Source organism: Arabidopsis lyrata (genome assembly GCF_000004255.2).
Source record: "Arabidopsis lyrata subsp. lyrata unplaced genomic scaffold ARALYscaffold_3, whole genome shotgun sequence".
Taxonomy (NCBI): domain Eukaryota; kingdom Viridiplantae; phylum Streptophyta; class Magnoliopsida; order Brassicales; family Brassicaceae; genus Arabidopsis; species Arabidopsis lyrata.
The window spans coordinates 10,929,350-10,943,870 of record NW_003302553.1 but is presented as its reverse complement, the minus strand read 5'-3'; the positions used below and the strand labels follow the sequence as shown (position 1 = coordinate 10,943,870).

The following is a 14,521-nucleotide window of genomic DNA, read 5'->3' as shown; positions in this document are numbered from 1 at the left end:
ATGAGGCATGTGTTGTTGATGACGCTTGTAGATCCTGCAATTCAACTTGTCCTCAAGTTGTCCTTCAAGAAGATATGCTCATAGGTAAGCTCTGCAAACTTCTGGGTCCATTTTCCAATCATATTCTCGCATTCCTGTTCTCTTTGACAACAACAGTATAGGAACAATTGGTGATCAGATAAATACTATTAGCAAAGATTCGTGTGGCAAAACCACAAGATTCTGCAATATATATATGTTACTTCTGATTTCGTTACATCTTACTCAGCTTGAACCCTTAGAGTGAACCATAATATCATTTTGAAACCAGCAACATCTTGAGAAACATGTAGAGACACAACTTTCCACATACACTAGCAAGACCTCTTATGAACCTGATTTTTCTTAAGACTGAAAACTCAAGAAGACCTTTCCTCAATTCATTCTGATCACTTTTCAGTATGTGATCCAATCAAAGCGTTGATTTTAGCATTCCATGAGCATCCAGAAAACAACAACAGAGAATCACCACAAAACAACTAGTGCTTATATCTTAAGCAGCCTTCTTCTTATGTACTAATCAAGAGAAAACAATCTCTTTGAGTCAAGAATCTTCGACTCTTCCTTAACCTGAATCCGTTTTCCTCTTGTTATGATTTCTTCGATTCAGAATTGCATCGATCTTCTTCTTCCTCGTTCTTCCAGACAGAGATCACGTCAAATTGAACCAACTCGCGAATTCTGCTGGCTGTGGTTGGGACTCCTCTGATTTTTATTCTCTTCTACAGATTCGTGAAGACTCCTTACCGAAATCAATTTGTTGTTGCTTCACTGTATCGCAGGAACCCTTCTGGCAAATCAATTTGCTGGAACAATCTCTTCCTTGTTCGCCGTCGAGCTTTCCCGCCGTCACCATCGATGATCATCTCTTCAGGCGATAATTTGGGCTTGATTTTAATAATCTTCGGCCCTTTTCAACGTGAGAATCCATTAATTGATTAATCTTTGGCCCACAAACCTTATCCTCTTTGTTTTTTTTTTTTTTGTTTTCTAGGAACTTAATTCATAATACTCTCACGACTACATTTTCAAAGATGAAATATGAAACATTTTAGGTTTTAAAACTATATATATAATAGATTATTTAGGGTTATTTTAGATTAAATTTTTAAATGTTCTTGAAACTAAGTAATAACTTACACTTTGAATTAACTAAATATGTATGACAAACAAAATTTATGGCTCCACCATTGCCTTCGTTATTACTCGTATTCACCTGAATCAGAGGAACAATGTAAAGAACAATGTTTTGAATTTCACAAGATTTTTTTTTTTCATTTCTTAATAATGATTGCAAGATTTGTTTGCCCCAAAAAAGTGTTCGTCTTTTTCTGTTATTGGTCAAAAATATTGTGGATCTTTTTAAAATGCCAATTCAGCAATAAATATTGTATTATTTTGTAAATACTGTTATATCTATCCTTTTTTTCTTCTTTTTTCTTATTCCTTTGACAAGATTGTTTTTCCTTAATAAACTTTGAAATATATATATATATAAGGACATAAAAGACGAAGATATATCATAGAGAGAAAAAAATGAGAGATTTGATGATGAAGATCTATACTATTATGTTGATATTGCTTGTTGTGAGAACATCGTCGTTCAAACCTTTTCGTGGATGTAGCCGAACAAAAGGTTATGAAGATTTGGTTTATTGTGCTCCGTCTTTGAGGAAGAATTCACAATTTAATTTTCCGATACCAGAATGCTGCAAAAACTTAAAAATTGACAAGATGTATTGTCTTTGTGATGCTGTCAACCCTAATTTTCTCGAAGTTTTTGATGTGGAAAAGCTCCCCAAACTGTCTCATGCATGCGGTGATCTATTAGTTCCTGGCTCTTACTGTGGATGTAAGTAACATTATAACAACTCTCTTAAGTATATTATATTCATTTCAATTTTCATCCTCAACATATATGATGCATATAAGTAACATAAAAATCACAATCTTAATTAGTAAATTCATTTTTCATCTTTAATCTCATATATATATTGGTGTTTGGTGTTCCAGTATATAAAGTTCCTGGTGGTGCATGAGAGGAGAAAAGAAGAATACTTCTTCTATGGTTATTTGGCATTGATGAAAGCAGACTCATATATCTTAAATTATACGTTTACATCATATGTTGTGAAAGATCTCATCAATAAAAAAAAGTTTTATTAATTGTGTGTTCTTAATTTTTAGTAATTGACACGAAAAAGACAGAATCAACAATCCATGCTTGTGACTTAGACAAAACAGAAAAATAAGACATTGGAACATCCAAATGACTCTCACGATTTTCAAATAGAAAGAGAAAACAATAGACAAATCAAAGTATAAAATAGTCCATGAGCGTTTTCCTGTCTAGTTGTCTGTGATCAGCACGAGATTTTTTTTCATTTCTTAATAGTTAATACTCATAAGGGTCAAAATTTGTCTGCCCAAAATAAATCGCAAGATTTGTCTGTCCCGAAAATTTGTTAGTCTTTTTCTGTTTTTGGTCAAAAGGAATTAATTGTTGATCTTTAAATGATGGTAAATTTGCAATAAATATTGTATTATTTTGTAAATAATATTATCTTTCCTTTTTCTTTATTGCCTTGACAAAGTGTTTTGGTTATTTTTCATAATTGCTGGCTAGAAATTTCCTTAAAGAAACAAATTTCCATCAATACTTTATGTAGTTATGATTGGTGAAATATGTTTTATAATAATAAGTAAAAAGTTGATGATCTTTGAAAAATGGTAAACAAGTAATAAATATTGTATGATTTTCTAAATACGATTTTTCCGTACGAAAGGTTATGAAGATTTGATTTATTGTGTTACGTCTCTAAGGCTGAATTCACCATTTATCCCACCGATCCCAGAATGTTGTAAGAATTTAAAAATTGATAAGATGTATTGCCTTTGTGATGCTGTCAATCCTACTTTTGGTGAACGTTTTGACGTAAAAAAGCTCGGCAAACTGTCTCACGCATGTGGTGATCTATTAGCTCCTGGCTCTTATTGTGGAGGTAAGCAGTAACATTGAACACACACTCTTTTATGTTTATTCATTTTTTTTTATCTTCAACCTTATATATATGTTGATGTTCCAGTATACAAAATTCCTGGTGGTGCATAAGAGAGATGATGAATACTTCTTCTCCGGTTATTTTGCAATGATGAAAGAAGACCTTAAGTTGTATGTTGTGAAGAATGTTGACCGGATTTCCTCAATAAATAAATTTTATTAATTGTGATCTTAATTTTTTTTATTGAAACGAGAAAGACAATATAATGCAATCCACTAATCCTAATTATTTATTTATTTATTTATGTCATAGGCTCATAATATATTAGACAACTCTAATCAGAGAGGGTACTAATTAAGCTCCCCCATATTCGATTATTTAGGTAGCAAAATGTCAATATAACACAATGTCGCATACATAGATAGTTTAAAACTAAAACACAACTGTTCATTCACTTATTTATGCATATATACCATGGACAACCACCCAAGTAGTCAAAACAGAACTGTGCAGACATATTTATGGGAAACTTGCGACTTCGTACTCATGCTCTATTTTGAGAGGAGATTCTTTAGAAACAGGTCGGTCTTCAGACCATAGCTCCAAGTTAACGGTTCCACAGTCCCAGTGGACTATACATTTGAAGACCTGACTAACATTGAACTTGTTTACTAGCCGTAGATTGAGGCTCTTGTCCACCAGCATCCATTCACCTAAGAAAATAGAGGAAGAGTGTTCGCGCAAATGTTACATTGATCCATATGTTTAGTATCATGATAAAAGTCTTCTTTCTATTTGGGCTATTGATTAAAACATGAGAAAAATGTGAAAAGCCTAAAGATACTTACCATGTGGGAGGTTGTTCCCTTCATATATTTGCTCTTCAGAATCTGGCCAAACTTCATGCTTTGAACCATCAATCGACATGAATGAGACAAACGATTCAGTTGGATGCAAAAGAGTGAAAGTTGGATGGACTCTTAAGCATACTAGCCTGCAGCATTAGGTAACCAGCACCAAAAAACAACATCATTTTCCAGACACAAGAAAAAAGGACAGGGGATTTGAATCATTTGACTTGATCTATTCTCGTTCCAACAACAGAAGAGGATTCATGCATCCATATATCACGTACGAGGAACAAACCTCATACCAACTTGCAAGCAACCTATTCTATGCAAAATCTACTTAAATTACATAAGATTACTATAAAGTTGGTACTTTAATGTGTAAATTCTCTCTGTTCCGTAACCTCTTGCAAAAGCATAGACCTAGTGGAAAAAAGGGAAATCTTGAAGCAAGTAGACAAACCTTGAAAATCCACCAGAACCAGCACCAACACTACGGGCTTCAATGCTAGAGGCAATCTGAAAAACTCGGGGATTTTCTTTAGGTATACTTATTTTACGCCGAAGAACCAGTCCACCACCTACATCACCTTCCAGGATCAGAGATTCCTCCTCTCCTGCATGCTCCAAATCCCTCCTACACGAGATGGAACAATCAATGTAGTAACAGAAATAAAGATAATGCAGAGAGCTGTGTGTTCATGTCAACATTCATTGCATGCATGAAATGTGCTTGTGTGAGAGAGATTGTTAAAGTAAACTTACTCAATGACATTATATTCCTCAGTACATCCAGCTGACCGGTACTCAGTACCACTATACTCCTCATAACCATTGATATCTATCCTGCTATGAAGCCATTGAATTCCTGCAAATTGCAATCAACCAAAACTGTAGTCTCTGCACATTCTCAAAGCCAATATGGACACAACACCGTCAACAATCAACTATGAGCTGATTCTTGGCAACACACGATATAATGACACAGAGATATGGGAATTTGTCTGGGTGATCATAGTTTGCTAGAGTCCAATAGATATTGACATATTGTGTCTCTCAGTATAGGGCTGAGACTGTTTACTTCAAAGAAACAGAACATGTTTTTGTCTCTGAGCATTCTCCACAAAAGTGTTGAAAGTATCTCATTCTTAAAAGATTTGCAACTTTTTCAAACTTAATAGTACATAGAAAAACAGTTTATCGATATATTACCTGAGGGAACATGTGTCATAGACAATATCCTTCCACCAATCCAGGGAACTATATTAAGTTTCCAATCGCCACTGTTTAACTCAACTGGCTCCTTTGAAAGTTCCATTCCCTTTTGTCCAGGTAGCACTTCCTTCTCAGGTATCAGTTTTGTATTTTCTACATTTCAATAATACACATACTCAGAAAGAAGATACACTGCATTAGTATACTGCAGTATGTACAGGTTCATGGAACTAAAGATCTTATGTTTAGGAAGGAGCTGCGACTCGGTTAATACAGTATAGAATTTAAATGAAAATTAAAGCTGAAGGATGTAACAAGGTATTATAGAGGACTTGACGAATGCAGTGAATAGAAGCAATACATCTCAATAACTACAAACCTGAATATACAAGTAGCTACAGATATATATAAAAGATGAGATGTACCCATATGAAGTTTAAAGCGCTCATTGCTTGTGGATATTAACTCAGAAACTTCACTTTCTGAGGGCACCTTAATGTGGATAATCTCTCCATCCATTCCCCAAGCATCAAGCTGTTCAACACTATCTAGATTCAAATGTTCTGAACTTATAGTTACACTATGTTATTTTAACAAGAGAAAGAGCGGTACCATTGCACCGCCTCCTAGTAATAATTGGACATGAATACGGCGCTTCGGCCTCTGCCAGTCTCCTTCAGTTTTTGAAACCTTGACAGTGACAGTGGAAGAATGCCGCTCAGCAATGTAGTGTGTAACTAGAAATCTGCCTTTAGTGTAGCCATATCCATCTCCATCATCCTCGAACAAGAGTCCTTTAGCTTTCCCTGACAGAGATAAAAGAGTTATTGTCCTGATTATTACGAGACTTAGAATATGAACATAAAATCTGACAAGGTAATCACCAAAAGAGTTATAGAGCTTAATACACAATCATGTGCCTGAACACTACAACAAGGACTTCGAAACGTAATTGTGGTACGTTATGATTTATTCACTTTCTCGAAATGTCAGAAGAAATACCAATATTCTGTTGCATTATGATTTATTCTCTTTCCACGAGTTTCAGTAACATGATACCTCTCACTATATAATACCTTGTTATCTGATAAACAATCTACAAAAAGACAACAGAAGCAAAGTAGAAAGAAATAAAAATTTCAGATCACTGATCGCCTCTGTCTGGATCAAAAGCTAAACTTACCATTTTCATCTAATGACACAAGTAGGGTCAAGTCATCTGACAGACTAAATTCCCCAACATGCAGATGTGGAGGAGCCAATGATATGATGGATCCACCTTGTAAATATAATGTTGGTAAATCCTGGCATCATGAAACGAACAACCAACATGTGAAAGTATAAACAAAATCTACGTTCTTTCGCAAAGAATGGATAGACGACAATCACGACTGTTAGCAACCATACCGGATGTGAATCTTCAAAATCAAACCTAAGCCAAATTCCTCTGGGCAATATGTGCTGCAGCTCATGTGATCCCTGACTAGACAAAGTGCTAGACAATGATAGAAAAAAAACCAAAGAAAGCTTGATGAGTATAAATGGCAGATTAAACTACAGAACAACTCACAAGAATGAATAAAAAAACATTCATTTACAAGAATGCAATAAATGACTGAACAGAAAGAGAGACTATAAGGTTAAAAAAATTTCAGTTGTTGTTATTCACGAAAAGTTTAAAATTAAAGCACTGAAAAACTGTCATGACCAAACCTCATAAGATGTCAATTATCATGCCCAACAAATGGTTCTAGTTACTTCAACATTCTAAAACTTCTGAATCACTTGTTCCGAAAATTCAGTCAAATAGTACTGAAACATTTCATCAAGTGGCCAAATCAGAACACAAACCACATAACAGAGTGAAGTCATGAAATCTGCAAGCTATGAGTTAAGGAAAGCAATGATTCTGAAAATCTTCATGAAACTTGCAAGATCCATATCCATGTTTGAGTGGGAAGATAAAAACCTTGCATATAAAAGAAGGGGACCCAAAAGAAAGCCATTTTCAACAGTCCTTAGCCGGGAATCTTTAGGATCTACATTTATCAAGAAACGTAGGAAAGAATGAGCATAAGATATGATTGCATAAGTTCACGACATTGAATATAAATTTTACACAAACCTACCAGCGAAAAAGATTGGAGCTGCAACTGGAGCACCAGTTGTATGGGCTATGTAAAACAAGGTGTAAAAATGTGGTAGGAGTTGGTAACGCCTCTTCAATGCGGCACGACAGACTTCCTCGCACTAATTAAAACACTACAGTTCATAAGTGGGGCAAAACAAATCCTAAACCAAAAAATGACTTTCTTATCATTTGTGTCAGGTGTCTATCTTTCTATTTTTAGTAATGAAAATTGAGTTGTAATGCTGAAATAGCTCTTACAAGATTTGCAAGAAAAAGATTACCTCTTCTCCGAAAGACCATGGTTCATGGTCAGCAGTGCCAGCCTCAGAATGACCACGACAGAATGGAAACATAGCTCCAACACCCATCCAACGTCCAAAAAGCCGCGGAGTTGCATTGCCAGCAAAGCCACCGATATCTGGCCCTGATAAGGGCTGACCACTAAGCCCCTGTATGCAATTTACTGTCTCAGAGTTAATAGGTGTTGCAATTGTTAACTTATGGTATGAGAGGGAAAAAAAATATTTAATAATAGTTCTTTGCCCAAATCGAGAAATACAACAGCAAAACCATATTTTTACTCATTTCTGCTGCTAGCTCTACCAAACTGGAGAAAAATATAGGTTATAAGCAACACCAAAGCTTAAAAGAACAATAAACAATTCCCGAAGTAAAGAATTCAGCCAAAGCAATTGATCACGAGTACTAAACTTTTAGGTCCTCAGAGCTTGACAAGATATATTAGTTATCGTAAATGACTATCCCACTCCAGACTTTAATTTTGTGATAAGGATTCAGAAAATTCCTGAAATTCTTACCAGTTGAAGGACCATGGATATAGACATATGTAGATGCTCCCAGTTTGAAAGGTTATCTCCTGTCCAAGTCGCAGCATATCTCTGGCTACCTATGAATCCAGCTCTTGTCAATACAAAAGGTCGCTTATTCTTATCAGCTAGCTCCATCCCTTCATAAGTTGATCTGGCCATCAGCATCCCATAGACCTACACAACAGGAAATCTTGACTAAGTTATCTTGCAGTGCCTGACATCGTACCTCTAAGGTAATAAAGCTGCTAAAGAAATCTTTACAAGCAATAACAGAGAAACATACAAAGACAGGTAATAGCCGTATCTGTCTATCACTCTATATCTTTAAATACATATATAATACTACTCTGGAACGATGATGATGACAAAACCAAGGACCCACCACATATTTCCATAACTAGGATAACATTAGACATGCATAGAGAATATGAGTTAAGAGTAGAACAAGAAAGTTACATTGTGGTAGTGTGAGTGGTTTTGAACACCTCCAAGGTCGTCATCTCCACGGTGAATATTATTCTCAGGCATCGTCTTTGTCACGACCTGGACATTGACAAATATGACCAAATGAAATTTGGATAAAGATTCTGCCAAGAAAATGATAAAGGGTGAATGTAGAGTAAGTCAAAATTACTTTGAAAACAGCTGGCTCATTCATATCATTCCATATACCATCAACACCATTTGAAACAAACTCCTTAACCAAATTAGCCCACCAAGAGCGTGCTTTGGAATTTGTATAGTCAGGGAAAACGCAAGGCCCAGGCCATACTTCACCTATTGAAACCGAACATAAAATTTCAGCAATCTATGTATAAATATCAAATTAACATGATAAGATAATAGCATAAAAATCGTGATATGGAAGTCAAGTACCAATAAATGGCTTCCCATCTGCTCGGCTAATCCAAACATCATTTTTACTCCCACTATCATAGACATAATAACCTTCCTCCTGCTTTATTCCAGGGTCAAGCATCCAGATCGCTTTGAAACCATTGCTATGGAGATCTTTCGTCAAAGCACTTGGATCCGGGAAACGCTCCTAAACAGAGTAGTCAAAAAAATTCTTAAAATGTCAATACAAAACATCTAAGGCGTCTATGTAAACCATGGTAAGCACTGTTAATAAAATCCACTTGGAATGATCTTTAAAGAAAAAAACATGCCTTGTCGAATGTGAAACAACGAAAACCATCCATGTAGTCAATATCCATCCATATCACGTCAGAAGGAATTTTCTTGTCACGAAATGTTTGAGCGATCTGCAATCATCAGCACAATGATGAAAAGCATGACAGGGAAGCCCAAAATTTTTAAAACTGAACATAAAGTGTCATTCCCTTCATTAGCTTTACTCAATAACCAAAGCCAAAATATGAACAAAAACACTGACCTCAGCTACTCGCTTGTCAGACATATAACTCCAACGGCATTGGTGGTAGCCTAAGGCCCACTTTGGAGGCATAAAAACAGTTCCTGATAAGTAGAAAGTACAAATTATTCACAAAACAGAACAATATTTACCAAGGAGAAATGATAGAGAGAGCAAAAGTAAAGAGCAAACAATAGTCGACATACAAATTGCATAAACAGAGATCCTTTCTACAAAGAAACATCTCACTTTTAGTCATCCAGCAGAGTTAACAGATGAAAATGAAATGTTTCGATGGCACAAAGAAGCACAATTAAGACGTTATAAATAGAAGAAGCATTATTAAGCAATTACCAATGGCGTGCGATAGGGACTCCAAGACAGCAGTGGGTGAGGAGAATGGACCAAATGTGATTATTGGATATGATGTTGGGGAGATAATTCTTATGATTCCCTCTTTCCTTAGATCAATCTAGACAAGAAAAATATGTTAATACAACGGAAAAGATAGATTACATTGCAACGTCGGTGGGTCTACAAAAGAGGGATTGCACCAGCTAGGAAATTCATATACCTCACACTTTCGTGTTGTGTCAGCAAGAACCCCTAGTGTTTCTCCGGTTGGAAGGACAACTAGTACCCAAGGATGTGACTGGTATAACGAAGTGGTTCCAGAGCCATATCCCCAAGCATCAGTGTTCCAAGTAAAAACCTGAACATTATACTCACCAAATTAATTAAGCTAACGAAGTGATGATGGTTATTAAGCGAATGACTCACCCGTTTCCCTGTTCTCTCCAACTGACCACTAACTTCTCCCGTTCCATAAAACGATGTGCCAGGAGAAAACTACATCACAAGTTAGCATTATGTAAACTAGTAGTATGTACCTAGATCATGTCAAAATTGACATTGTAAGATCAGTTTTGAGAAAAGAGAAAGAATAAGAAACGCTAACCTCAAAAGTGACAACTTGTTGGTCCTGAAGACAAACACTAGTAGGAATATATGCTGGAACACTGTGACTCACAATTGGAACTTCCCGGTCTTTGCTGTTCTTAAATGAAACACTAGGAAATACAGCCTTCCTATGGTCCACAGAAGAGTCAAACCGGAAAACTCCGTGCTCCAAAATCGGCTCGAAAATCATATCGGTTGAAACAGTTTCCGAGCTATCTCCACTTACAGTCATCCTAACTAAAGATTTGTTTCCCTTCCTTCTGCATGCAATGCAAGGTGGTTGTACTAGTGTAAAGTTCTGTATAACATTTCTCCAAACAAGTAAAGCCATAGAGAAACAATTAGTCTCAATCTAACGCTTAAACGCAAGTGGACTAAAATTAGGAAAATTAAGTGATTTTTTTCACTTATTTCCTCTGCAGTGGACTAAAATTAGGAAAATTAAGTTACAGCAATCATTGACACAGAGTCAAACTAAGAATCAAATCAATCCTCCAAGGATTAACCAAAAGCTAAAGCGAATAGAAGAAACTTGTAAATGGATCAAGAACCAACCTGAGAGTGCTCTTGACGACGAGAGCGGAGGAACTAATTACAGGAAGGAACAGGGCAAGAGAGATCGGATTCCGCGAAGCAAGAAAAAGACCATTGAAGAAGAAGGTAGAAGCGCTAGTGAGTGATGACGACGATACTGCTGCTGCTTGCGTCACAAATGATATCTCCATAGTTGTTAGACTTAAGTCTCAATTTTATTTTTATTTTATTTCCACCATCTTTTCTTTTTTTGTATTGATTTACGAAAACAAAACTTAACAAGGAATGGCATATGTGCGTTTTTATTTCATTTTTTAGATTGAAATGTTGTAAAACAATAGTAGTACGTATCGCAATTCTATTAGAGAAACAAAAAAAATCAGTTCATTGCAAGTGTTAGAATGATTAAAAATTAAAACCTGTTATATCTCACCATAGTTGTTATAATTACCATTCAATTTTTGATTCATTAGTTCCACATCGCATGATCTTGATCTCACAATGTTTTCAGACCTGATCCAGACCCCCGGTCGAACCTGTAATGCCGGTCACCCGATTTGGTTGTTCTCCATTGTTCATTTTGCTGCCCATCATTCAACTTATATGCTTTCATCTTTTGTAGTTATTTCATTTCGAATGCATGTGATAGAATTCTCTTTAGGTCAGTTATTTACATTATATTGTTTGAATGAGACTATATTGTGGTTAATAAATTAATTTCTCTTTTTATATTTAGTGTATTAAATGAGTAATTAATAGTGACTTATGTTGTACAATCTTGCATTTTGTTTTGTTTTCTTCATTTTTTGTTTTCGTTTTGAGCTAATGTTTAAATGTCAAATTACTGTTGATGTTTTTTAAATGGTAAATGACTATATGTGTTTGATGAGTATAAATTGTACTGTTTAATAATGTCAAAGTACTGTTTGATGTGGTCAATAAGTATTTTTAGTTATATATTTAGATTGGGTCTTTTCAATTTATACATTGGACTGAATTATTGGTTTCAATTTAGAAAGCTCTTTAATTAAAAACAACAAATGACTCAGGACATAGGACACAACAAATATGTGAATTTGTTTTTCTCCATAGAACCATAAGAATCATGCATGCGACTGTAATACACCAATAAGCTAAGTTAAGGATAATTATTACATAGTCAAAGTGAACAAAACTTTGCAAATCATATGAAACCTTTCAGTATAATTTAAAAAATCCAGTTAGGCTGAGGATAATGCATATGGTTCGAATGTGATTATCGCATATAATGGCGAGGAGCAAGCTAATTAGTCTTATTCTAAAAGAGGTCCTGATTTACCACTAGGGGTCTAACGTGGTCAAGACACGATCCATCATATATTATTATATGATTCATATATAAAAATTAGTATATCTTCTTTTTTCTTAGGTTTTAATGTTAAAAATTTGTATATGCATGTTTGGTACCACATACTTGTAGTCCATTACAACATCTCCAATTGAAACGAAAATACATGCTTCTAATTAATCAAATATACTTGTGGTGAAGATTGATTAATTAGAGAGGCATTGCTGTTTAAAAACAGATTTTGGAAGACAAGAAGATTATATGTTTTGTGCTGTGTACAAGATATGAAACGGACAGCTTGTAGGGTTAATACAACCAATATTGAAGCTAATTGTTGAAGATAAGTCATAAACAGAAAAGGTAGTTGTCTTTTACTATCACTATTTAGTTTTGTTTTTTGTCTGTTTGTTATCATTGTATGATTTATTTAATTTATTTTTTCTTATTATTTTTGGTAATATTGATTTCTTATTTTTCTTGACCATATTTACCTATATTTAGCGCAATTAATAAGAAAACTCAAGTTTACAAATTACAGTCTATAGGATTGTGAATAGCACAGAATAATGGAATTATTCTTTTAACTCACCAATCTTGACGGTGTAACGTACTTAGATTGTAGACATAAGCATTATATGAAAAAAAGATGATAAGAAGACATTTACATATAAAATAGATAATGTTAATTAATTGAGATGATCGACCCAAAATTATAGAAGTTAAGAAATGACAAGTTAGTGGAGGAGGACAAAAAGTAGAGTGAGAGAACATGGAGGATGAGTTTAACAACGTGTATTTATGCAAATATTCAAAGAGTTGCATGACGATCAGCACGTGAACTTGCTTCACTCTCCAACCTACAAGTGGACCCTCTCCATCCATGCGCCAATCCATTTTACTTTCATACATTATTATTATAACACACTATATCAATCGAGTTGTTGACAAAAGAAAAAAGATGAACCATCCACGCAGATTATCTTTTAGTTTGTTTCAAAACTAAATTCATGGGTTCCTATCTTTTACATGCATTTGAGTCACATGCTAATATCGCGTATGCTTTGTTAATTAGGTGTTTGAAAATGTCTCTAAGCATACTTGAAATTGAATCTAACGAGTAGTATGCTTGGAAAATTAGTCTTGTGTTTCTAATTTTTTAATTAAAAGATATATATATATATATATATATATATATACATACATACTTAATAAGTTGTATCATACGAGTATTTAAAAGATTTTTTTTTTAAGAAAAAAAGAACAACAACAACAACAAATGGTGATAGTTCACTTGGTTTCAAGAATTCCCTTTGGAGGAAAGTTGAGATTATGTTCCCAAGTTCAAGACTCACTTGAGAGGAATGGTTTCCGCTCTAATGGTACTAGTAAAGGCTGGTCTCAAATCGATTGAGATTTCGGTATAAAGAGACCTAAACTTTTTTATTAACAAAAAAAAATTAAAAAGGAAAGAAAAGATTATATGATTGTAATTTAAAGAAGTGATGATGTCAAAGATTGCAAAACATTTGGTCATCTTTTATATATAAGATTAATTAATACCTAGCTAGCTTTTTGTATGTATAGTTGTACATCCACCCACAAACACAAAACTGTATGGTGTAAATCATAAATAAAACTAAAGTCACACACAAAAACAAGTATCTTGAGCACGTAGGATTCCGACAGAGTTTCATGGTGTTTGGACACTTTGTATATAGTGTTGGAGGTTGAACTCAAGTGTATAGGTGTGGGATTGTCGCTTCTTCCTTTGTTCGTACGTGCAGGTATTTGCATGTATATAAATGTATGCGTGTGTATAACTATCTGTTGCCATGTTGGTATCCAACATATCTGGAAAATTGATGAGTCAGTTGATGGAAAAGATGAAAGAGAGGCTGGAGAAGATGAGGAGGACAGTGAGACAACAGAGAGCAAAGCTTCATATCATCAGAATTTGCATCACTATGCTTCTTTCTTCCGATGATAACTCTTGATTTTTTTCTTTTTTTGGACCTTGTTAATTTTGATCTTACTTTTTTTGTTTACTCAGTTTTTTTTACCAATCTTCGCCATTTTTTAAAGATTGGAGAATAGTGTACTGTGTAATCATTGGATTTGGACTTGTACAAAATCTCTTAAGCTTGAATTATACAAATGTAATATTGTTTCTTTGCAAACTTCAACGACATAATATCTTTAAGATCTCATGGTCTATTACCCTCTAAAGTCTAAACTTACCCTAAAAAGTCTACGTATATTT

General features: G+C 34.6%; 2 protein-coding genes and 1 long non-coding RNA gene across 5 annotated transcripts; 2 read left to right on the top strand and 1 right to left on the bottom strand.

Moving 5' to 3' along the window:
* The first annotated feature begins 2,820 nt into the window (after positions 1-2,820).
* On the top strand, positions 2,821-3,275 carry LOC9319512. Its single transcript, XR_002333249.1, has 2 exons — positions 2,821-3,041; positions 3,126-3,275. It is a non-coding gene; the product is annotated as an uncharacterized LOC9319512 (long non-coding RNA).
* Positions 3,276-3,363: 88 nt separating this feature from the next.
* LOC9321644 (alpha-glucosidase 2) lies at positions 3,364-11,140 on the bottom strand. Of its 3 annotated transcripts, none has more exons than XM_021031219.1 (23): positions 10,956-11,140; positions 10,399-10,711; positions 10,221-10,289; positions 10,015-10,152; positions 9,795-9,912; positions 9,462-9,544; positions 9,235-9,330; positions 8,942-9,110; positions 8,700-8,842; positions 8,522-8,608; positions 8,054-8,239; positions 7,517-7,684; positions 7,234-7,354; positions 7,074-7,143; positions 6,512-6,599; positions 6,288-6,408; positions 5,717-5,910; positions 5,530-5,638; positions 5,102-5,257; positions 4,655-4,757; positions 4,353-4,526; positions 3,890-4,035; positions 3,364-3,754 (listed from the first exon to the last, which is right to left on the bottom strand). In XM_021031219.1, exons 1-23 carry the CDS (start codon positions 11,123-11,125, stop codon positions 3,561-3,563), a joined length of 3,216 nt encoding a protein of 1,071 aa, XP_020886878.1. In that variant the 5' UTR covers positions 11,126-11,140; the 3' UTR covers positions 3,364-3,560. The 3 variants fall into 3 exon arrangements, with proteins under 3 accessions (XP_020886878.1, XP_002883444.2, XP_020886879.1); XM_002883398.2 differs by having other exon boundaries at positions 10,399-10,660; XM_021031220.1 differs by having other exon boundaries at positions 10,399-10,698; positions 10,956-11,053.
* Positions 11,141-13,951: 2,811 nt separating this feature from the next.
* LOC9321642 lies at positions 13,952-14,387 on the top strand. The gene has a single exon (XM_002885530.2). It carries the CDS (start codon positions 14,094-14,096, stop codon positions 14,253-14,255), a length of 162 nt encoding a protein of 53 aa, XP_002885576.1. The 5' UTR covers positions 13,952-14,093; the 3' UTR covers positions 14,256-14,387.
* The last annotated feature ends 134 nt before the right edge of the window (positions 14,388-14,521 follow it).

Excerpts from the sequence above, each read along its gene's own strand:
- LOC9321644 (XM_021031219.1), bottom strand. The coding sequence starts at position 11,125 with ATGGAGATATCATTTGTGACGCAAGCAGCAGCAGTATCGTCGTCATCA. Across the intron at positions 10,290-10,398 it reads AACAAGTTGTCACTTTTGAG|TTTTCTCCTGGCACATCGTT; the intron begins GTTAGCGTTTCT and ends CTTGTGATGTAG. Across the intron at positions 8,843-8,941 it reads AGATGGGAAGCCATTTATTG|GTGAAGTATGGCCTGGGCCT; the intron begins GTACTTGACTTC and ends CGGTTTCAATAG.
- LOC9321642 (XM_002885530.2), top strand. The coding sequence starts at position 14,094 with ATGTTGGTATCCAACATATCTGGAAAATTGATGAGTCAGTTGATGGAA.